General features: G+C 36.0%; 1 protein-coding gene and 1 long non-coding RNA gene across 2 annotated transcripts; both read left to right on the forward strand.

Annotated features, from left to right (window-relative positions):
- Positions 1-259: 259 nt before the first annotated feature.
- Positions 260-1,187, forward strand: LOC130470543 (uncharacterized). The gene is made up of 2 exons (XR_008931140.1): positions 260-361; positions 574-1,187. It is a non-coding gene; the product is annotated as an uncharacterized lncRNA (long non-coding RNA).
- A 4,218-nt stretch (positions 1,188-5,405) lies between these two features.
- On the forward strand, positions 5,406-7,636 carry LOC130470542 (uncharacterized). The gene is made up of 3 exons (XM_056840846.1): positions 5,406-6,454; positions 6,731-6,818; positions 6,976-7,636. Exons 1-3 carry the CDS (start codon positions 6,330-6,332, stop codon positions 7,081-7,083), a joined length of 321 nt encoding a protein of 106 aa, XP_056696824.1. The 5' UTR covers positions 5,406-6,329; the 3' UTR covers positions 7,084-7,636.
- Positions 7,637-25,529: the final 17,893 nt, after the last annotated feature.

Consider the following 25,529-nt stretch of genomic DNA (forward strand, 5'->3'; position numbering starts at 1 on the left):
AAGTAATTAACGGATGCAGCCCATACAAAACGCATGAGCAAAAATATACAGCCCTAAACCTTAAAACAATGGAAACAAAATTAAGCAACATATTAAATTCACATCTTAGTCAAACGTGAGGATAATAGGCATATTAAAATAAAGGCTAATATTCTATTTTATATCCCTATTATTCTATATTTTAGGCTATAATAATGGAAACAACCTAAAACAAAATATTAATAAGGCTGAAAATATATCACACTAGGTATAATGTTGTGAAATCTTCAGGAAAATCTTCGGCTCTTCAAAAGTTTGTCAGCAAAGAATATTCCAGAGATGAAATTTATACGACATCTTTTCAACTTCTTCAACATATAAGGTATGAAATATTAGATGATTATTATTATATAGATATTTACTCATAATTCACCTTCAAGCAAAAAATACATTCCATAATAATAATATACAGAATATGCTACATTATTATAAGCCCTATATAAATGACTCACATTTCCGGGTTAAATTATCAGTTTCTACACAACTATTATCAGTACTTACACTAAATATTATGGCATTCACTATGATAAAAAGACATCACTCCCCTCAAAGAATCATGGAGATTGAAGGTGAGGATTGTTAGGTTTTGGGAACAACCGGATTTCAAGGACCATACAGTAATCGGCACTCATGAATTGATTTTGGTGGATGAAAAGGTAAATAACTCCAAAATTCTAATTTTTTTTGTTTTCTTATTTTTGTCGATTTTGTCTTTTTATGGTTTGTGTAAATTATTATTGTTGATATTTTTTTAATAATGGCTAATCTATATCTATATAATATACTAAAAGAGAGGAAATCAATGTGGTGATGACAAATGTCACTCATTGATTCACCTCTCTTTTAATATAAAACTAATTGAGTAGATAATATTTTGTCATATTTAATTTAATGAATTTTATGGTAACAATTACTAATATGGAAAAATCCATAAAAAAATTTACATAAAGAATGATATAATTTAGGAAATTGGTATATCTATATACAATTTAGTATATATTTACTACGCAAGTTAGAAAATTAAACTAAGTTATATAACTTAGTTAGTATATACTAAGAACAAAAAATAATCTCATCACAAAAAATAATCTCATCGGAAAAATGATATTTTACAAGTTATATAATTTAGTAAGTTAGTATATACTAAGTTAGTATATTTTAAATAGAAAATAATATAAACTCATCGCAAAAGTATGACCCATAAAGAATTTTTTAACTTATATATTAAATTATACGAAGTACATATTTTTTGTTAGAACACTAACTGCAAAATGATATGTATCCCTATTGCCTAAGTATTTAATCTCATCGCAATAAATTTCATATGCGAAGATTGCTAATAATTTATTTTTATTTTTTTACACCTAAGTATAGAACGATCTTATATCGTAGTATTGTTCAAAATTCTTATTCAAAATTTAATAATGAAATAATAACATACCAGTATAATTCATTTTCCAAATAAGAGAGAATAATTTGTTAAAGTATTACTAGCCGTATCGATATTGGACATCTGCACCCAACTCTTATTATATATTATGATTTATTCAAAATTATGATCTTCAACAACGCTTATGTTTTACCAACCTTAATCTCTAAATTTTGGGTTCGGATATACTAATAACATATTCTATGAATTCTAACTCATAATATACTAATAATAAGTGGTATTGGAATAGAGTATGAGATTGTTTTGAAAAAAATGTTAACAGTTGATCGATAATGGCAAATTAATGGCAAATGCATTATTTCAGAGTTCTAATATTAAAAATGCTAAATTTGATCGATAATGGCTAATTCTTGAAATATAATATGTATAAATCAAGATTATTAACTAAAAAAACAGACTTATTTACAATATGACAATAATCTGTTTAAAATAAAAAATAAAAATATTTTAACTAGGTTGTCCAAAATATCGTTTTATTTAAAATATTTTAACATCTCTTAGCATGTATTAAAATATTGAATTTAAATTTATTAATGATTAATTGCATGTATTGTCAATTTTTATTTAAAATATGTGTCTTATATTGACTGCGGATATGTATAACGAATATTTACCTTTACTTTAATATTTGAAGTAGCATTTATCAATGTTGTGTAAAATATGCTTATTGAAAAAACAATTGTTTAATAACTTTGTATTTTTTTTTCTCGAAATTTAAATTTCTATGTATCCTTTTATTTAGTAGTTCCTTAATTGTTTAAACGAAAAATATTTTTAAGAGCTTTTTAGTTTCATTTTATATTATTAATTTATTTGTATTTGATTATTTGATTATTTGATTATTTGATGGGTAATATGTTTGCCTTTATTTTACATTGTAATCTAATAAAAAATATTTGCGCGTAATTTTGGATAACGAAATCGATGTGGAGCTATGTCGCTCTCTGATTTGTCGTTCTTATACTTGATTCTATAAAAGGAATTCCACTCTCTCTCAACATGCCTATTTTTCTATTAAATTATAATATATAAGATTACAATAACTTATCGCATAAAACTCCATGAAAAGACTATTGCAACGATTAAATTTGGACGGAGAGAGTACATAATATAACGCTTTGTTTATTTACTCAATTATTATAATAAGACATTTACATTGTAGAAGACTCTATAGTAGAATTTTAAAATTCAAAACTCTCTTACCAAAACAAAAATAAATATGTTAGTCCAGGGGTGAGTGTGGGGCGAGAATGGATACACATGTCGGTGATAGATCGAGGATGAGTTTTATTTTTTACCCTTTAATGAGGAGATTCTTAAGGGTGAGTATCTTTCCCATTGTGTGTGACAGGGATATGGATGAGAATTTTAGACAAGTACGAGTGCGGAGGCATCGACCAGCCTCGAAGTCATGACTAGATGAATAAAGGCAATGGTAGAGTATGTGATCGGGTAATGGTGTAAATATAAAATGATTAAATAGGTGTGACTATCGAAGTGAAAGGTTGATGAGAATAACACTATGATTGACACATGTGTTGAATAGATGAAAATAATTTTATTTATTACCTTTATTTGTTTTTCCTTTTTTAATAAATTAGACATCGTATGGGGTAATAAAAAATTTATCCATCATTAATTTTAATTGGGGGGATATCCATAAGGTACATGTGTCCAAAGTATAGTGTAGTAAGTGATTATCAAATTATGAAAAGAGTTTTAAAATTAAAAACTCTCTTACCAAAAATTAATGCCGGGTCCAACCGTCTAGGGCAAGGTTTGACACATGTGATGCATGAGGATGAGAATAATTTTGTCTATGTACCCTTATTTGTTTTCTATTTTTAATAAACAAAACACCAAATTCGGTAATAATAAATTTTATCCATCATTAGTTTTAATTAGGAGAATATCTTTAAGCTATATGTGTCCAAAGTATAATCTAATCAGACAACCAAATTGTCAAATACTCTAGAATAGTGTTTTAAAATTAAAATATTTCTTACCAGAAAATAATGTCGAGTTCAGCTTTCTAGGGCTAGGTTTTACACATGTGATGAATGAGAATGAAAATAACTTTGTCTATGTACCTTTATTTGTTTTCTGTTTTTAATAAAAAAGACACCGAATGAGGCAATAACAAATTTATCCATCATTAGTTTTAATTAGGAAAATATTTATACGTTATATGTGTCCAAAGTATAATGTAATCAGAGAAACAAATTGTGAAATACTTTAAAGTTTTAAAGGTCAAAATTCTCTTGTCAAAAAATAATGCCGAATTCAGTTGTCTAGGGCTTGGCTTGAGTCGGGCGTGAGTGCACATACGGGTGATGAAGGGGGTTTAATTTATTTTCCGTCTGTGAGGCGGGGCTTAGACGGGGATGAGTATCATACCTATCGTGGTGACGAGCATGGGGATGATAATTTTAGGCAGAAACAGGTGTTGAGGGACTAACCCACCCCGCTTCGAAGTTATCTCTAGATGAATAAGGTATATGGTGGGGTGAGTGTTAAATGATCGGATAATGATGTAGATGGTAGGGGAGTATTAAGTGGGTATGACTATCAAAGTAAAGAACGAATGAGAATAAATTTATGTTTGACATGGGTTATGAAAGGGGAAAAACGTAAATTTATCTATGTACCATTATTTTATTTTATTTTGAATTTGTTAAATAAATAAGATAAGAAATGAGGCAGTAACAAATCTATCCATCATTAGTTTCAATAATAAGATTATCTATAAGCTCTATTTTGATGATAATTGTCTATAGCTATAGTTTAGTAAAAGTTTAGATATACAAATTTAATATTCATATCACAAATCGTGCATCGCACGGGTACTATACTAGTAGAACACTAAAAAGAAATCGGACAAATGTTTATACATTTAACATTTTTTTTAGAGATCGAAACGCACTACAAGAATTTGTATTTTTTACGACAACCTAATTACGACGGGTCAAAAATCCCGTCGCAAAGGCTTTTGCGACGGGGCTAACAACCAAACAATGACGGGAATAACCGTCGCAAATGTCTTTTACGACGGGTTTACAACGGGTTTACGACGGGATTTCTATTAACGACGGCCCCCTTTTATGACGGGTTCGCGACAGGAAATTCCGTCGTTAATCAACAATTATTGGCCTTTCGCGACGGGATTTCCCGTCGTTAATAGTACAATTTCTTGTAGTGACGTTAGGCCGGCATTTTATTGCGTACATTTAACAGTTTTATTTTATTATATTGGAATAAACAATTACTTAATTGATTATATGCAACAATTACTTCAAAATAATTAAAACTAGAAACTACGTTTATTTCATGAAAAAACCCAAGTATCACAACAATACGTACGTATTGAGAAAAAATGAGAGAAAACAAGTCAATTACGTTACAAGCTTTTGGAATCTTCCGAACCACCTATTTACAATTTGTTTTTGGATGGAATATTTTTAGGCTTGAACATGATTTAAACTCTCCTTTTTCACGTACTAATGGGTGTGGGCATACGACCCAAACACACAACAATTGATAAACTAGCATAGTTGATAATAAGATATATCGATCAATCGATCAGTGTCCAGCACCTGGGCTCCGACCTGGTGTAGTTGGTCGAAAATCATCCAAAGTTTCAATTACCTTCTTGCTTGCAAGGCCATCTACTTTGATCAATGGCTGACCTTTAATCGGCTTCAAGAAATTCGATGATGTGTGCATGTTCCTTGAGCTTGAAGTAATACATTTCTTGCACTTCAAGTGTCTAGCTTCAACGAGCAACACTTTGTGAGTGGAAATAAATATGAGTACAAGGAAAAGCAAAGTACAAAGACTTGTTAAGTTGTTCTTTGCCATTAATTATTTTATTTATATATAAAAATAAAAGAGTTTTTCTTTGTTGTTGTAAGCTAAGAGAGTGTGAAATTGGTTTATGGTGCATGAACAATCTCCCTACTGAGGTGAGGCAGTATTTAAGGGTAGTAGTGTTTAGTTCAAGGACACTTTTACAGTTGTGTTTAGTTTGGATCTTTAATTTTTGGTTTAAAAAATGTTTTAGAGTATTGTTAATGACTAATGATGGGTGGTGAAAGATCGAGTAAGTACTAAAAGGGCAAAAGGTCTCTAAGAGTAAAAGGTTAGCTAGGAGATTCTCTTTGAAAATGACTTACAGAAAGGATTAAGGGATGTTGGCGGCTTGTCCTAGTTAACAAGGGTCAAGGGCCAAGGCCAGGATATTTAAATTTTGCGGTTTAGGGCCAGTGTGGAGATGTGGAATAGGTCCATAAAATTTATCATTTATTATATGTTTTTTGGGTAGGAATGCAATGTACTATGAATTTGAACTATATGTTTATTTAAAAATAAGGTGTACAGTGAGTATTATGAATCAGGGTACAATATCAGGCCCGGCCATTGGGCGGTCTGGTCGGATACACGGCACCGGGCCCAAAATTTAGGGGGGCCCAAATTCTTTTTCGCCAGTTGCATTAAAACTTTAAAAAAATAAAAAATAAAAAATTAAAGCATCTTCTTCCCTTCCCTTCCCTTCCCCGTGAGTTCAGTCAAACATGCAAACCCCAACTTCCTAAAATAACTCTTCAAATTCTTATTCTCTCTCCTTCTCATGATTTGATTTCCAAAAAATAGTCAATTAATTCTCTTAATTCCCTTAATTTTCTCTCCTAAAAATACTCTAATTGACTGAATTCTTCTCCTACCTTCTCTGCAATTATGAAAAAAGTACCGTTCATCCTTGTTTTCCTCTCTATCAATTCATTCTCTGAAATTACCCATCTAAATTCATGGTATTCAACGGATAAATTTCATTTATTTATATATGTATCAAGAAAATCTCTTAAATATCAATATCTACTTCGAATTATTTTCAATTCAAATAGCCCTTCATTCCTTCAATAACGATGCAGTTGGACCTGAGGCTCTGAACTATAAGTCTATAATCAGGTATATTTTCTCTCGCTTCCATGGCTTTTTGTATTTATTTCATCAGTTTTCAATTTTTTTCCGGCCGGTTTGATTTTGTTTCTTAACATCAGTTTTTGCAGATTTTATTTTGTTCATCTAATTTGGGGTAAAATTGTTAGATATTTTTGTCTCCGAAATTTCATTTTTCACGTTTTTGTTCACCGTTTGAAATAGATTTGTTTTTATTTTAATTTGTTTGGTTTGAACTTAGATTAATGCGAGATCTTCTCTGTTTCATGTCACTTTATATTAAAGAGGGGAAATCGGGAGTTGCAGTTCGTTATTGGAAGGCCGGAAGCAATCAATTTCTTCTCTTTCTTCGTTTGACAAGCATTCAATCCAGGTTGTATCTATCTTTCTCAATGATTTTATTGCTATAATTTTTATGTATTTTTGAATTGTTGTTTGATTGTTCAATAACTTGGTTAATTAGTTTGTCTTTGGTTTTGTTGCCTTAGATTCTGGTTTGCTCAGGCCAATCTGTTGTTGTTGTTGTGTAGGCCAGTTGTTGTTCAGGCATCTTGTTCAGATGTGTTCCTGCTGTGCAAGCTTACTGCAGTCTGCAGGTCTGCTTGACTGGTGTAGCGGTGTACAGGCTGTCTGACTGAGTGACTGATGCAGCTGGTGCATTGTATCTATGTTGTTGCAGTGTGTATTTGTTGATGGTGTGTTGTTGTTGTGCTCTACTACTGCAGTGTTGCTTGCTCTGTTGCGTGCTTGTGCTCTTATCGTAGTTAATTTGTTGATGGTGTAGTGGTGTACAGGCTGCCTGACTGCAGTGACCGGTGCAGCTCCTGCATTGTATCTTATGTGATTTTAGTTTGGGATGCGGGTTCGTGCTCCCTTAGCGGTTTTTTCTGTTTGAATGTTGTTTAGTTTTTACCTTTTGGTAATAAAAATTATCTTATTTACCAAATAAATAAATAAATAATAGGTTTATAGTTAATAATTCCCCTCAAATTGTTTTTAGGGGCCTCATATGAGCTTCATTGATAAGCTTAGCACAGGGCCACCAAATTCTCGGAGCCGGCCCTGGGGTACATAAACCACATGTTGCATAATTATAGTGTGAAGGAGGATAAGGGCATTAAGGACTTTTTTCATAAAGACGGGTGGTGTTTACTGCTTTAAAAAAAGCGAAGCTCGTTTACTATCTTACCTCGGCATTTTTCATATTTACATTTTTCACTAACTCGATTCCTATTTACTTTCATTTTTTTATATAAGGTAATTTCTTACAAAATTCGAATTTTATAAGATAGTTGTTGGTACTAAAAGAAAACAAGCACTAACATCTTATTCTGTAATTTCTTACAACATTTAATCACGAGGATGTTACCTAGCTCCACGGTGGAATGCTTAGAAAAACAAATTGGCTCTTAATACCGCAGTTTTTAAATACATTGAAAAGTTATAGCTAGACTAAGCTATTTTACTGTTAGGCTACTAAGCTTAAGACTAAACTTTGCGTTAGGGGTAAAGCTAAAGTAAACTAAAAAATGTTACACTACAAGAATTTGTATATTTTATGACAACCTAATAACGACGGGTCAAAAATCCCGTCGCAAAAGCATTTTACGACGGACTATCAACCCCACAAAGACGGGAACAACCGTCGCAAATTAAATGTCTTTTATGACGGGTTAACGACTAGATTTTTCATTAACGACGGCCCCTTTTTATGACGGATTCGCGACAAAAAATCCCTTCATTAATCAACGATTATTAGCCTATAGCGACGGGATTTTCTGTCGTTAATGGTACAATTATGTACGTGTTTTGTTGGTGTCGTTGTTACTTGATCATTGCTTGCTATTTCTATTTCTCTTAGCCGGTTAAGGGGAGTTTTGGAGAGATGAAAGTTATCTCTCTACAACTGCCTTTGTAGGAGGAAAATTTCCGGATGATTGGAGATTATGGCCGGTCTTCTCGTCCTTCTCGACCCGCTTTTGACTTTATTGATTGGGATTTTGTACATGCAGTTGGGTCTCGGTCTATTGTTATCGGACCTTTAGAGAAGTCATACATATCCATCCTAAAGGTAAAATTAAAAATGTGTGTCACAATAGTTATTCACACATATTCCTATAATATATCAATTTACATCATTTCAAAAATTAATCAAGGAAGATATTAACAATAATAATGTATCAAGCTTCTTTCCTAAAGCATGGGATGAAACATGAAAGTAGTAGTATCTTATTTGGATACTTATGCCAAAATGAATAATTATCTTTTATCTTCGATCTGAAAATAGTAGTATAAGTTTATGGTGATCGTAGTTCGCAATAGCTTAAAGCCAACGCTATACGTAGCTAGCTAGCTAGGGTAGGTAGTAGTATGTACTATTCATTATTGTCTTCCCACTAGTAAAATGCATTACTTAGTACTACTTCTTAATTAATATAATACTTATGCTAAAATGAATATTTCTATATATGTCCTTCTACGTACCCATAAGCCTATCGATCTGCCCCTGACCTTCGCAGTCCGTTTGCCAACTAGCCGATTCTAAATGGTGGAAATATATAAAGAATGAGTTTAAGTATGATTTGACAAGTAAAGTAACATCATGATTAATATCCATACTTCATAGTAATTTAATGAAATCTTAGCGTAAATTTGTGTCTTTCTTTATAAATTTTCATTCCGACGACTGAAAAACACTACAAACGATAATGGATAGTAATTAATAATGCAAATTACGAAGAAAATGAGATAATTTGGGGGTTAACTCGCTCGCATATCATTGAATATTGATTTTCCTTGTATATTTCATATGAATCATATCAAACACGCAAATTTTTGGTTGTATCCGTGTACAGTCACAGCTGGCTGTACCCCCATCCAAAATGAACATTTACTATTCCGTAAGTGAATATTTATTTATTTATTTAGAAATGAACATTTACTATTTTGGAAATGAACATTTATTTATTTACTTGGAAATGAACATTTATATACTCATTCGAATATGAACGTTTATCTAATTATTTGGCAATACTCATTTATTCAACCAATTTAGAAATGAACATTTATCTACTGATTGTGAAATGAGTATTTACTAATTTTAAAATAAACTTAGTTTTTGCAAAACTATATTATTACTTTGAACATATATTTACATATATTGAGCGATTAAAACATGTCAAATAACATAGTTTACCAAAAAAATTGAACATTTTAGGCATTGCCTATGTAAAAGTGTACTTGAATTACAAGATATCAGAACTGTGGGAAACTACCAAACTGCCGTGCTTGATTATTGGGGACTTCAATGAAATATTATCCCCTCTCGACAGGGGCAGCCATGCCTACGATGCTAACAACTCCATCTTATTCCAAAATTTCTTGCAGGACAAGCAATTGATCGAAATCCCCCTGTCTAATGGCTGGTTTACTTGGCATAGAGGCGCATCCAAAAGTAAACTGGACAGATTATTTGTAAATAGCGAATGGCTCTCTCAATTCCCTTCACTGACAATTGCTTCTCTCAAAAGGAATCTTTAGGATCATTGTCCCTTATTGGTTCGGTCCAACATAAAAAACTGGGGACCCTGACCTTTTCGGTTTCAGAATTGTTGGCTTTCTCATTCTGGCTGTATAAAGGCCATCAAGGCCATATGGAATCATGGCAAGCAAACATCGCTCATGGAGAAACTAAAAGCGGTTAGGGCATCCCTAAAATCATGGAATTCCGAAGTTTTTGGCAATATTGATGAGAACATCTCCTCCTGTGAAAGCAAAATTCATAATCTCGATCAAATTGCAAACAACCGGAATCTCAACAATTCAGAAGTATCCGAAAGACAAATCCTTCAAATTGAGTTTTGGAACTGGCTTAAGCGTAAATAAGTGTATTGGGCCCAAAACTCACGAGTTAAATGGCTAAAAGAGGGGAACAAAAACATGAGATTTTTCCATACAATTGCCACCATCAGAAGAAGGCGCAACTGCATTAGTCAATGATCATAGATGGAAGGAAGGTGGATGAACCCATGGCAATCAAGCAAGGTGCAGTCTCCTATTTTCAGAAAATATTCCAAGAAAATCATAACATCAGGCCCACTTTTACTAGGCTGGCCTTCAGAACTTTAAACAATGAGAAAATCAAACACCTAACTGATCCATTCTCTCATTCGGAAATTGATGCTGCGGTGCAATCATGTGACGGGGACAAATCACCCGGGCCCGACGGTTTTAACTTCAAATTTATCAAATCATCTTGGGACATCATCAAAGGAGATATATATGACCTTGTAGCCAAATTTTGGGCCTCGGCAAGCTTGCCACGCAATTGCAACACTGCCTTCATCGCTCTATTGCCAAAGGTCGAAAACCCAGAAGTCTTTAAGGACTTTCGCCCCATAAGTATATATGGTAGGTTGCATCTACAAAATCATCACAAAGCTACTCTCAAGGCGCCTCCAATCCGTGATGAATCATCTAATTGGCTCCACTCAATCCTCGTTTATTAAAGGCAGACAAATCCTCGATGAGGCACTCATTGCTGCCGAATTAATAGAATCATGCAAACATCAGAAAACGAAGGCTATTATACTAAAACTCGATTTTCATAAAGCTTTCGACAGTATTTCTTGGGATTTTCTGGATTGGGTTCTCCTTCAAATGTCGTTTCCAACTAGATGGAGAGGTTGGATTAAGGCATGTGTAATGTCTGCCTCAGCATCAATTCTCATAAATGGATCCCCATCTCCACCTTTCAAACTCCAATGAGGACTCCGACAAGGGGATCCCCTCTCGCCCTTTTTATTCGACCTCATTGTTGAAACCCTAAATTTGGTCATCCAAAAGGCTATCTCGTTAAATCTGTGGAAGGGAATCGAAGTGGGGAATGGCGGCATAAGGGTATCCCACTTACAATATGCCGAAGACACTATAATATTCTGCCCACAAGATTTCAACTCCCTTTTAAATATCAAAAGAACGTTAATTCTCTTTGACCTGGCTTCGGGACTTCAAGTTAACTTCCACAAATCTTCTATCCTGGGTATCAATGTCGAAGATGGTTGGCTTGCCGAGGCTGCAACATCCCTTCAATGCAAAAGAAGTTCCTTCCCCTTCACGTACCTCGGTCTACCCAGTGGAGGCAAAGTCACACAAATTAGCCTATGGAATCCCATCATAGAAAGAGTGAAGAAGAAACTGGATTTTTGGAAGGGAAATCTTCTACCAATCGGGGGGAGGCTCACCCTCATTAAATCCTCTCTTTCAAGCCTCCCCCTATACTATATATCACTCTTTCCCATCCCTATGGGGGTCATAGCAGAGATCATAAAAATACAACGCAACTTTTTCTGGTGTGGATCAACTGATCGGAAAAAGCTCCCTCTTGTATCATGGAACATTCTACAACAACCAAAGGAATATGGCGGTTTAAGTATCGGTAATCTACAACACCGAAACCTCGCCTTACTCTTCAAATGGTTATGGCGTTACCTAAACGAGCCTAGTGCACTGTGGAGGCAAGTAATCCAAGGTAAATACAAGTATGGGCCTTTCTTCTCATTGACCGAAATCTCAACCCCAAGCCATGGTGGGCCGTGGAAAGGCCTTTGTTCTGCTCTTTTGCGAAATAGTGCAGCAAAAAACCTGGTGGTTAACATGACCAGAAAACAAATTGGTTCGGGTTGCAACACTCTTTTTTGGAGTGATCTTTGGCTGGGTGACAGCCTACTAAAAATTAAATTTCCAAGGCTTTTCAGGCTAAGCTTGCAGCCAAATGACACAATATCAACATTTGGATTTTGGGATGGGCATAAATGGGAATGGGCCTTCAGTTGGGCGAGGGATTTCAGACCAAATGACATAGAGGAATGGCAATGCCTCCTCTCGTTGCTAAACTGGGTTCACTTCAATCCAGAAACTCCTGACTCTTTCATTTGGACACCACACAAATCCGGCATTTTCTCGGTCAAATCTTTCTCGCTTGAACTCGCAAAAGCAAATGTCAACTCTCTCATAACCCCCTTCAAGAGGTTACGGAAAGGCCTAGTTCCTCATAGAATCGAGTTGTTCTCATGGTTCGCTCTACTCGGGAAATTGAACACAAGAGCCAAGCTATCTCACCTTGGCATAATCCCCTCCTCCAAGGCTCTATGTGTGCTTTGTGTTGGCTGCACCGAATCAGGTAACCACCTGTTCGTGCACTGCTCCTTCTCTTGTAGTTTATGGCAATGGTGGCTCGGGTTATGGAGCCTTAATTGGGCCTTTTCGATGAAACTCCACGAGGCATTCATTCAATGGTCCTCCCCTTACAAAGATATGTTCTTCAAGAAAAGTTTTTCAATCATTATCTAGACGATCTGGAAAGAGAGGAATGAAAGAATCTTTCAGCAAAAATCAGCAACACTTCCCCAATTACAGGACCTCATACTCCTCCGTTTAAGTTGGTGGATTAAAGGTTGGGGGACCCGTTCCCATACAACTCGGCCAAAGTTCTAAGGAACCCGTCTTTCCTAAGATGGAACATCTCAAAAGTGGTCAATATGCCTGCAAAAGGTTTGCCTCCATCGCAACGGTGGGTTGCCCCGCCAGAGAATACCCTCAAGTGGAATGTAGATGCCTCATATCACCCCTACTCAAGCAAAGCAACCATAGGAGGAGTACTTCGTGACTCACATGGGAAATTTTTCTATGCCTTTTTTCCTCTCCCATTCCTTGTATGGAAATCAATCTCGCTGAGGTCTTTGCAATCCATCGAGCCATAAAGATCTATCAGAACAGCAATGTCATCAATGGTCGCGACTTGATAATAGAATCGGATTCCGCGAATGCCGTTAATTGGTGCACAAACAAGAAGGTGGACCATGGAACATTCATTTCATTCTGAACTTCATCCGTAACAGTGCATCATCAGCAAGTAATATCACAATCACGCACCAAGGCAGGGCATCGAACTCAGTGGCAGATTGCCTAGCGAAGCAAGGCCTTACCAGGGCAAACGACTTCATCGCTTGGATCTGAACCTTCATCTTTTTTGGATATTTCATTTTTTGTGTTTTCATTGTAAACATACTCAGCTGACAAAATGGCTGGGAATTCGACTGTAATACGAGGCCTTATGGTAATAATGCAATGAAAACTCAAATTATCCAAAAAAAAAAAAATTACAAGATATTAGTAAAAATCATCCACTTATTTTTCTATATCTTCAACCTTGAAATTTTCTTTTGATGTAGTCTCGAGTTCTTATACCTTTGAATGTGTGTATGAAGTTTGATTTGAACACAATATTTGACTTTCACGGTTTTAATTTCCTCATTGTTGTAGGCTGAAAATGTAAAATAGTACTCCATGCGTTCTTAAATATTAGTCACCTTTTGACTTTTCAATCCGTTTCAACTCAATATTTAAATGTAAGTATCTCCAAATACGTACATTATTAATAATTAAAAATTTTATATTGTTAAACTACATATTGAGACGAACAAAACACGATTCCACATAAATATATCTTGAAATAAGTATTGGAAAGAAATTAGAAGATTATATTCAAATTGTAAATAGTGACAAGATTTCAAAAGGGACTAATAATCAAGAACTAATGGAGTAAGTAATTTGATATGATGAACACAACTAATTTAAAAATGAACATTTACTGATTTGAAAATGATGAGCATGCAAAGAAAACAAATAGGTTAAAAAGAAAGAACAAGGGTTTAAAAGATGCTCATTAATAGAACAAGAAAAAACAAAGAATACAAATTGTATGAACAAATAAAATAAAAAGTAAGAAACAATTTCATTATGATTAATCAGATGATTATTATGAACAAACAAATAAACAAGAAAGAACAAACAATTCAACAAAAAGGAACAAACAATATAAAAAACATAAAATTCCAGAAGAAAGAACAAACAATATAACAATTGCGAACAATTTTAATTATGATGAATTTTAAAAAATAACATGAAAGATCTAACAGTACAACAAGAAAGAACAAACAATACAAAAAGAAAGAACAAACAATACAGACGCTTGTAAAAACATAAAAGATCAATGAAGAGCGTAATTGCATTATTAACATTAACCATATGATTATTGAACAAAAAAAATAAAAATTGAACAAATAATTTAACAAAATTGAACAAACAATATAAAAAGAACATAAAATTCCAGAAAAAAAACAAACAATACAAAATTACGAACAATTTTACGATGAATTTTAAAAACAACATGAAAGAACAAATATTACAACAAAAAAGAATAAACAACACTGCCACGTGGTTTTTTAGGGGTACAACCAGAGCTGGCTGTACCCGAGTATAACGGTTAAGAGTTAATATCAAACGGACGGTCATCGTTTTGGGTTGGACAAAAAACTAAACAAAAAAACTCAACTTTACAGCAAATTGAGGCCGATCTTCGTGACCCTTGGCGGTCTCTGGCTTCCAAAAACTCTTTAACGAATCTTTTTTTTATATGTTACCTTATTGGCAATCTTTTTTTCATTTTAATAAATAAAAGAGTACGAGTTTCCTATTTTGGTAATAAAAATAGTTATTTGTACGTATTAACAACAATTTATAATTAAGGATCCTAGACAACTGGACCTGGAAATCATGCAGTTTGCAACTTTCGATCGATCACCAAACAATTTATGTCCCTTTGTGCTTTATACAAAGGTGCGTGCAAGTGATATGTTTGTTTTTTCACTTATTTTTGTCTAAAAGTTTGAGTTTTTTTTGTTTTTTTCCCCCGGTTAATTAGAGTTACTTCATTAGATTAAAGTAGAGCTGAAAAGTTTGAGTGTGATATGGGTACAAAGTACGTTCATGATAACTTTTTTAAGTAACCAAGTTTTTGACGGTCCAACTGTAAGGGCATCTTTAACAGTTTTATGCTAAACTTGTTGCCAATAACATAGAGTATAATAGTTTAAGCGACCCTGCATTAATCCTTACTGGCTCAAGAGTAGCCATGTATAGTTGAGTTGGTTAACCTGTGATAAATGTTGGTTCTATAAGTTTATTTATTCTTACTTAATAATAATAAAAAATTAACAATATTGTTTTATTGTACGTTTTAGTATGAACGTGTAATTCCTTTACAAGAATTTGTATCTTTAATGACAACCTAATAACGACATACAAAAATCCGTAACAACCAAACAAAGACGGGAACAACCGTCACAAATGTTTTTATACGATTGGTTAACAATGGGCCGGATTTTCCATTAACGACGGCCCCCTTTTATGACGGGTTCACGACAAGAAATCTCGTCATTAATCAACGATCATTGACCTTTAGCGACGGAATTTTCCGTCGATAATGATACAATTTCTTGTAGTGTTCCTTGCAAACTACTATGTACTAGTACATGATTAATTAAAAAAATAAAATATTGAGCTACTAAGTAAATGCAAAATATTAATTATATCGATCGAACGTGATTTGTTATGCATTCCATATGATGAAATGAGGTTTATTTTTGAAGTAGTGCGTGTATATAGACAAGTTAAGGGGGCAATACAAGCTAGATACTTGGATAGTTTGGAGGGTCAAGGCAGCTAACTTAAGTTAATACTGCCTAACACTTTGGGAATTGAAATTTTTGGAGCTGTCCACTGTAGTATGTCTCTTTCTTTTTCTTTTTGTTTTTCTAGAAAGTATTCAAAGTAAAGTAGGTTAAGTTTGCATGATCTTTGTAGCTTGTTTATAGTTGGGAACTTGGGATCCTAGGTTTTTAGTAAGCATATTCCCGTACGGAGTAATAACTAATTATATATGGCAAACTAATTACGATTGTTTATTCTCATATATAACAGTCTCACATGAGAATGATTAGCATCTAACTCTTAAAGCACTACAAGAAATTGTATTATTAATGATGGAAAATCTCGTTGTTAAAGGCTACTAATTGTTGATTAATGACGGGATTTTTCGTCGTGAATCCGTCATAAAATGGGCCGTCGTTAATGGAAAATCTCGTCATTAACCCGTCGTAAAAGACATTTGCGACGATTGCTCCCGTCTTTGTTGGATTGTTATCCCCGTCGCAAAACCCTTTTGCGACGAGATTTTTACCCGTCGTTATTAGGTTGTCATAAAAGATACAAATTTTTGTAATAAAGCTTGTTTGCTATGTTCTACCTAATCTTAAGACTAGACGTATCGATTTGTAATATTGAAAAGTGAGTAAGTTTTGACTAATTAAGTCTCAAATTTAGTCTTGAAAAAGCAAAACTCTGCTTGAGACCCAATGCGTAAGTTGCGTAAATTAATAAAGTAAGATGTTAAATTAATTGAGTTTGAGGGGTGAAGAACTATTTTTGAATAAGTCGAAAGAGATCTTAACAACAATTTAATTTGAGTTTTTTTATTTATAATTACCTAGGAGACCAGTTCTCAGGTATAGAACCATGCCGGACCATGTAGTTCTATAGTTCCGCCAGTATCCTATCCATTATTATTCCATTGCCATTTGAAAAATATTCGCATTGCATACTGCGCGCAGCCATAGTAGTGATAGTACTTAGTTCTTACAATACGCTTTGATGAGTGCATGAGGATGACGTCATGAGTTGTGACTAAACTTATGCGCAAAACTGCGTAAGCCATGCATTAAACTACATAAGTCACCAATTGTCTGTTGGTTCAGTGGTGATTGTGGCTGAACTTGATAGGAAGGAACCGTGTTCGATTCCCCGCAATAACAATTGGGAGGGGACTGGAACCTATCCACCCAAGACTCGCCCCGAATCCGGATTAACCCTAAAGGTATTCGGGTGCTAACACCAAAAAAAAAAAAAAAAAAAAAACTACTTAAGACATTTCTGTCAATCTAGGAATTCCCCTTGTGAGAAAAAAAAATTACGGAGTAATATTCTTCCATTTCTTCTTAAATATCTTTAAAATAAGATAAATAAAGCCAATTTTAATTTCTCTGGAAATTTTTATTCTATTGTTGAGCATAACATTTTGCTAACACATCACTTTTTACAAATGACATTACTTCAAAATGCATGATGTGTACTATGGTAACAACATTATTTTCAAATAGTGTAAACTAAAATTTCAAAAATCGTATACTATGTATGTATTTTATTTGTAACTAATCTTACAAAATGAAGGAATTATATATTTAAATGTTACAAATGCATGTATTAGGTACCATAGACTAGTATCAATATAACGCAAACATGTAATGTCGATTAACAACTACTACCTCTATTTCAAATAGATATTTGCACTTACTATTTGCATGGAATCCGGTGTAATGTTTGACCGTTAATATATCTAATTATGTACGACAAAAATTATAAAATTTGATATTTATAAATACATTTTGAGACGAATCTAACAAGATATCGCATGAAATTTTTTGGTAGATATAATAGTGAAAATTTATGGTCAAAGTTTTAATTATTTGATACATTTTTCAAAGCGTAAAGCACTTAATGAAACGGATGTAGTACTACAAGTTCAACTTGCTTATCAATTTCAAGCAATTTCATTTGTTGTTAAACAAAGCCATATAAGTTATAACCTTCTCGTGCGTGAAATGTATGCAGTAATTCATTACTATTAGGAAATTTGGTGAAACATTACGTTTAAAGTTTGGAGGTTTTGTGATCATGAATTGCTACTTTTTAAATAATTCTCTAACTTTAACTACATTATAAGTTTGAGTTGTTTGATTAATACTACCATTATATTTGATTTCTGATGTTAATTTTTCTGTTTGTGAATCCTACTCCAAGGAAGAAACGAAAATTAAAGCTCATCAAAGGTGTTACAGAAAGCCGTTGGAATGGGGTACATAGACAAAAAATATTATTGACAGACGGTAAATACATGGTAGTGTTCCTCAAACAAACCAAACTTATAAGGTAACTAGTTAAATTTTAAAAAGTTTCTAAAAGATAGTGATTTATAAAACCTCCAAACTTAAATGTAGCGTTTCATCATCAAATTTCATTACTCCGTATTACTAATGGGTGAAATAAAATTAGAAAGCTACTAGTAGGTGTACTCAAACCTCAAATAGTACCATAAAATTCTCATATATTTACAACTTACAAGCTGGCAACAATTCAACAAACCAAGGACAAACTATTAAAGAAAATGACATACTCAGATTTTCTTTTAAAAACAATTGCAATACCTACATACGTACATATATTAGTGATGCTGAATAAGTAAGTAGCTAGATTATTCAGAAACTAACTAGTGACCAGCTCCAGGACTACGGCCAGGGGCGGTAGGGCGAAAAGAATCAACATCCACTCCCATTGTATTATTATTCTTTTCTTGATCTCCCAATAGCAAATGCCGCCTAGGGCTTTTGCTATTATTTAGTCTACTTTTCATCATCATTTTCTTAGAATGAGCAATATGATGAAAGTTGATATTATTTCCTTCTTTTTGGACATGATTACTACTGATTTTCTTCAACCTTCTTCCCTCGACGACGTCGAGAATATCACAAGAGAAAATGATGAGTAATAGAAGAATCACAAATTTATAGTTGGCCATTTATAAATCAAATTAAATACAAGAATGGATGGAAGCTTAATGTAGGTTATAAATCAAATACAAGAATGAATGAAAGAAATGCAATGCATGGGAGTACAAACATTTTGAGTTTTGGAGGTCTATATAAATAGGTAAGAGAATAGAAGAGAGATGGAGCTACCATGCATCATGCATGTGAGTTGGAAAGATATTACAGGGAATAAAAGTTACTTAATTAACCAACAATTAGTTAGAGCTAATTAAGCTAGTTAAAAAAAAAAGGCTGCTTGACCTTTTGACCTTCTGTTTGGGCCAAGGAAAGACAGCTAAGTTCTCCATAGCTCTAGGGCTACAGACTACACTAGTCGTTCTCTAGCATGTGAATAACACGTACATACGCTAGATAGATCCGTATTAGCACACACAACACTAATTTCCATGATTTTAAAATTAGTGTTGACATCATGTTGCAAGAAAGGTACTTCCTCCGTCCCTTAATACTCGCACCGGTTTGACCGGTGCGGAGTTTAAGACATTTGAATTGACTTATTAATAGGTGTTAGTTGATAGTGAGGTATTTTTTTTAATATAGTTAGAGGGAAATGTGTAAGGGGTGGGGAGTGGTGAGTGTGGGGTGTTGATTTTTAAATGATTTTGTGTAAGGGGTAGAGGTGTAGGTGGGGTAGTAGGTAAGTGTGAGAAATAATATAATATTGGTAAAGATTTCCATTTATAGAAGCGGTGCAAGTATTAAGGGACGGTCCGAAAAGGAAAGCGGTGCGAGTATTAAGGGACGGAGGCAGTACGTGTTAATTGGTACAATGGTACTCCCTCCGTTCCGGAATACTCGACCCGGTTTGACCGGCACAGAGTTTAAGGAACTTGAATTGACTTATTTAATTTAATAGGTAGTAGTAGTAGATGATAGTGAGGTATTATTTTAATGAAGTTAGTGGGAGGTGGGTTAAGAGGTGGGGTTGGGGGAGAGTAGGGGTTGAATTTTTAATTATTTTTTGTATGGAATAGGGGGTATGTGGGTTAATAGGGGTGGAGTGAGAAATAATATAATATTGTTAGAATATTTCCATTTTTAGAAACAGGTCAAGTATTAAGGGACGACCCGATAAGGATAACAGGTCAAGTATTCCGGGACGGAGGGAGTAATTAACTTATTAAGATGAACTAAATACTTTCTATTTTTAGAAATAGTTGTATCATTGTGAATTTTATGTTTGTCGATTAATGCACAATTATGGTTGTTAATATCATTAATTATCTACTAGTAGTAATAATAGTTTTGTATAAGTACCAGTACTGATGTACTAGTTGTACTCCGTAGTAGCTAGTTAACTGCTCAGTCACACAAGTTGATGGAGAATTCACTGTGTGATCTGGTCGAGCCTCATAGTCCGCGCAACGGTCCAATTGATGCCACTGCATGCGACGCTGAAGGGGCTATTACAATATAATCAACCACAGACTGACATAAACGTACTGTACATAGATGTCAACTAGCTTAGTTGGTAAAATCTTGATGGGTGATACCCAAGATCAGGGATTGAATCCCGCTACATCAATTGTCGCATTGTCCTTTGTAGCTCTCTCTACAAAAAAAAAAAAAAAAAATCAAAACATACTGAAAGAATTATATTCCGTGCCTTTCATTCATATTATTTGCAGTATATATACAACCTATACTTGCAACTGATTGTGCGTCAATCACGCTAACAATCTGCTAACAATAAGATCTCGTGGGCTAAGTATACTACTAAAAGATATACATAATCTATTTACAACTCATCAAGAATATATTATCATATATTCTAACACTCCCCGCAGTCAAAACGGGAGACTTTCGAACGTTGAGACTGTCCCGAAAATCTTCAAACAAAACTTGTGGGAGGCCTTTAGTAAAAATATCTGCTATCTGATGTCTAGACGGAACATGTAGAACACGAACCTGCCCACGCGCGACCTTCTCACGAACAAAATGGATATCCATTTCAATGTGCTTAGTGCGCTGATGTTGTACGGGATTTCCGGAAAGATATATAACACTCACATTGTCACAATAAACCATGGTAGCCTTCTTAATCGGACAATGTAGTTCCAATAGGAGATTCCGAATCCAGCAAGATTCGGATACGACATTTGCAACCCCCCGATATTCCGCCTCAACACTCGAACGAGACATGGTGGGTTGACGTTTGGAAGACCATGAGATCAAGTTATCTCCAATGAATACACAATAACCAGACGTCGAACGACGTGTGTCAGGACAACCCCCCCAATCGGCATCCGTATAGGAAACAAGGTCAGTGATGGAGGAGGGATAGAGATGCAAACCATAATCAAGTGTGCCCTGAAGATACCGAACAATACGCTTGAGATTGTGCATGTGGTCGTCACTCGGAGCATGCATATGTAAGCAAACCTGTTGCACCGCATATGAGATATCTGGGCGCGTAAAAGTAAGATACTGAAGGGCACCCGCAAGACTGCGGTAATGGCTAGGATCGGCAAATGGGGAACCAGAACTGCTGCTTACTTTCGGTTTTGTTTCAACCGGAGTGGATGATGGCTTACAAGAAGACATGCCAGCACGCTCAATAATTTCTTCTGCATACTTACGTTGCGAAAGAAACATACCATCCTTGCCTCGAGTGACTGCAATGCCAAGGAAATAATTGAGAGGACCCAGATCCTTCATAGCAAATTCCGAGCCCAGAAGTGTCATAATTGAGCACCTGAGTTTATCTGAGGAAGCAGTTAGAATAATATCATCAACATATAACAAAATGTATGCCATATCGGACCCCTGTTGGTAGATAAACAAAGAGTTATCAGATCTGCTGTTAATAAAACCAATTGAGGATACATAATCTGCAAATCGTTTATACCACGCCCGCGGAGCCTGTTTAAGTCCGTACAAAGACTTACGTAGTAGGCATACATGATCTGGATGAGTAGGGTCCCGGAACCCCATAGGTTGATGCATGTACACTGTTTCCTTAATCTCACCATGTAAAAAGGCATTTTTAACATCGAGTTGATGGATGGGCCAATGCTTTGACAGAGAGAGACTCAAAACTGTCCGTATCGTTGCCGGTTTCACAACCGGACTGAAAGTGTCACCACAATCAATGCCAACCTGTTGAGTTTTACCATCACCTACAAGACGGACTTTATGCCTCTCAAAATCACCATTAGACTTTTCTTTATGAGAGAAAATCCACATAGAACGAATAACGTTGACATTAGGTGGACGGGGCACCAACTCCCACGTCTTATTATTAATAAGAGCATCAAATTCATCATTCATAGCCATTTTCCAATTCAGGTCACGAAGGGCAATCAAAGGGGTACGAGGTAGGGGAGACTTCGTTACCATGGTACTTAAGTTAAACTGACGTTTAGGCTTAAAGACACCCTTTTGACTTCGAGTTACCATTCGGGGTGGACTGGTTGAGGTGGGCTGAGAAGGAGGATTTTGAGTGGATGGGGAGTGGTGTTGAGTAGGCTGGGCCCAAGGAGGAGAGGGTGGGGCAGTTGGTTGAACCGGCTGCTGGGCCGGCCCAGTAGCTGATTCATGAAAGGTGGGATCAGCGTGTATTTGGACAGGAGGGGGGGAATTGGGTTGGGCCACAGGGGGACCGTGGACTTGGCTGCCCGCAAGGGATTGTTTGAGATGATGGATGAAATAAGGTGAAGAGTCATCATCCAAATATTTGTAAGTAGTAGCAGTAGGTGTATGTAATTTAGAAAAAGGAAATACATGCTCATCAAAAATCACATGGCGACATACGATGATTTTGTTGGACGATAAATCATAGCATTTATAGCCTCGATGGTTCGTAGGATATCCCAAAAACACACACGGAGAGGACCGGGCTTGTAATTTATGGATTGTGGTGGAAGGGAAGAGAGGGTAACACAAACACCGAAAAACCCGGAGATGAGAATATGATGGTTTCCATTGGTAGAGAACCTCAATAGGAGACGTATGACCCAAGAGTTTGCTAGGTAAAATATTAAGGAGATATGTTGCCATTTGTAACGCATGATGCCAAAATGACGGGGGAAGGGAAGCATGTTCAAGGAGAGTTCTTATGACATTATTGATAGACCGAATTTTCCGTTCGTCTTTCCCATTTTGTGAGGAAGTATGAGGACAAGAAAGACGGAAAGACATCCCATTAGTCTCACAAAACCTTTTAAACTGACCATTATCAAATTCCCGACCGTTATCACATTGGACATTCTTAATTGGACGCTCAAATTGTGTTTGAATGTGGGCCTTAAGAGCTAAGAGTTTTGCATACACCTCTGACTTTTTACCCAACGGAAAAGTCCACAAAAATTTCGAGTAATCATCCAAAAACAAAACATAATATCGATGACCCATGGAACTCAAAATTGGAGATGTCCATAAATCACTATGTAGAATGTCAAATGGCAACAAAGTTTCCGAAAAAGAAGTAGCAAAAGGCAATTTAATGTGTTTGCCAAGAATGCAAGAACGACAAATACTAGAACTACTAGATTTAATACATTCAATGCTTTTATTGTGCCTAAGAAAATCCAAAATAGAAGCTCCCGGATGACCCAATCTATCATGGCAAACTGAGGAGGACAAGGCTGCAAAAGCTGATGGTGGTGTGGATGAATTTTTGATGGTGGTGATTGGATAAAGGTCGCCCCGGCTATCACATCTCATTAGTGCCATCCCCGTCCGGAAATCCTTCACAAAAAACCCATAAGGATCAAATTCAACAGTCACAGAGTTATCAGTGGTAAACTTACGAACTGAAATTAAATTCTTAATAAGTTTAGGAGCATGAAGGACATTTTGTAAGGCTAATGGGGGGTTCGGGGAAGGCAAACTAGTGTGACCACAACCACGAATCGGAATAGAATGACCATTACCAACAACAATACCATTATTATGAGTGCTCAAATTATAATAAGACGAGAGATTACCAGATGTTGATGTCATATGAGAATTAGCTCCGGTATCCATATACCAATTGTTGTCGGGCGGGTTCAAGCTCATGGTGTGCATAGCCGATTCAATGTCCGTCGGAACATATGTCGGAACAAACGAGCCCAATTGGCCCATTGGAGCTGCTGCTGTAGCCGTGTACAGCTGCTGAGGATGAGGGCCCAACACACTTGGGGGGGTCTGCGGATGTGTTGGGCTTGGTGCTACTGGGCGAGCTCATTGCTGAGAAGGGTATGGGCATGGAGGGGTGTAATGGGGCACCCACTGCCATTGCCAAGACCCATGAGAGTTGTTCTGCTGCCCGCCCCCAGAATGACGACCACCAGAGCCACGACCACCGGACCCATTCGAGCCACCTACCCGCCTTTGCCACCGCCGTTATTCCGGCCACCTGACCCACCTTTCCGGCCATTGTTGTTGCGGTTGTGGGACTTTGTTTTCCCACGATTAGAGTTCGTTCCCTCGAACTGTGGTGCAACCGAGTCCGAGGCCACCAGCATGGCCGCGCCACCACTCTGCGCCGCCTGTTCGCGTTCCTCCAGTAGGAAGGAGGAACGTGCCTCGCGAAAGGGAGGGAGGGGCTTCTCATTAAAGGAAATAATGCCCTTGGTCCAAGTATGCATTCTATGTTAAGTCTAATAAATGCGGTTCAGTATTAATTAACAAGTTAATAATTCAGTGAGATCAAGTGAGCTGAATGCCTAGCTAGAGGCCGCTTTAGTTCAAGTGGAATTAATGATATTAATCCACAGCTTACTCTTGACTGAACCCGTAGGGTCACACAAATAGTACGTAAACGGATCAAGTATTTAATGGCATTAAATACTCCATCTATGAATATTCGGAACCGACGGATCTTGGTTTCAGTGGGAGCTAAGATCGTCACAGGCAAGAAATGAATACTCCGGAAACGATGATATTGCCGGAAACGGAAATATGGATCGTATCGGAAATATAAATATTATCCAAGTCGTAGATGTTGCCGGAAACGGAAACATGGTACGTATCGGAAAATATTATCGGAAATGGAAATATTACCAGAATCGGAAATATTGCCGGAAACGGAAATATTGTCAGAATCGGAAATATTACCGGAATCGGAAAATAATTCCGGAAACGGAAATATTAAATATTTGTTCGAAACGGAAATTAATTCCGGAATCGGAAATATTAAATATTGTTCGTATCGGAAATGAATTCCGGAATCGGAAAATTTAATCGGAAGCGCATCGTACGAATAAGCATCGGACGAGGGCTGCCGGACGAGGCCCAGCACGAAGCCAGGCCATCGCCCAGCAAGCCAAGCGCGCCGCACAAACAGCCACGCCAGGCCCAGCGCAAGGCCAGGCCCAGCAGGCCGTGGCAGCGCGCACAGCGCGCGCAGCGCGCGCGGGCGCTGCGTGGGCTGCTGCTCGTGCGCACGCATGGGCGGCCCATCGTGGCTGCCGTGTGTGCGTGTGTAAGTGTTTGTGTTCGTGCACGTTTCCTAAAACGTGCAGAGTTCGGTTAATGATTAAATTCCTAATTCTATTTGATAAATTAATTAAATTAGAGTTCTTGTAGGATTCTAG

Source organism: Spinacia oleracea, chromosome 3, assembly GCF_020520425.1.
Source record: "Spinacia oleracea cultivar Varoflay chromosome 3, BTI_SOV_V1, whole genome shotgun sequence".
NCBI classification, from domain to species: Eukaryota; Viridiplantae; Streptophyta; class Magnoliopsida; order Caryophyllales; family Amaranthaceae; genus Spinacia; species Spinacia oleracea.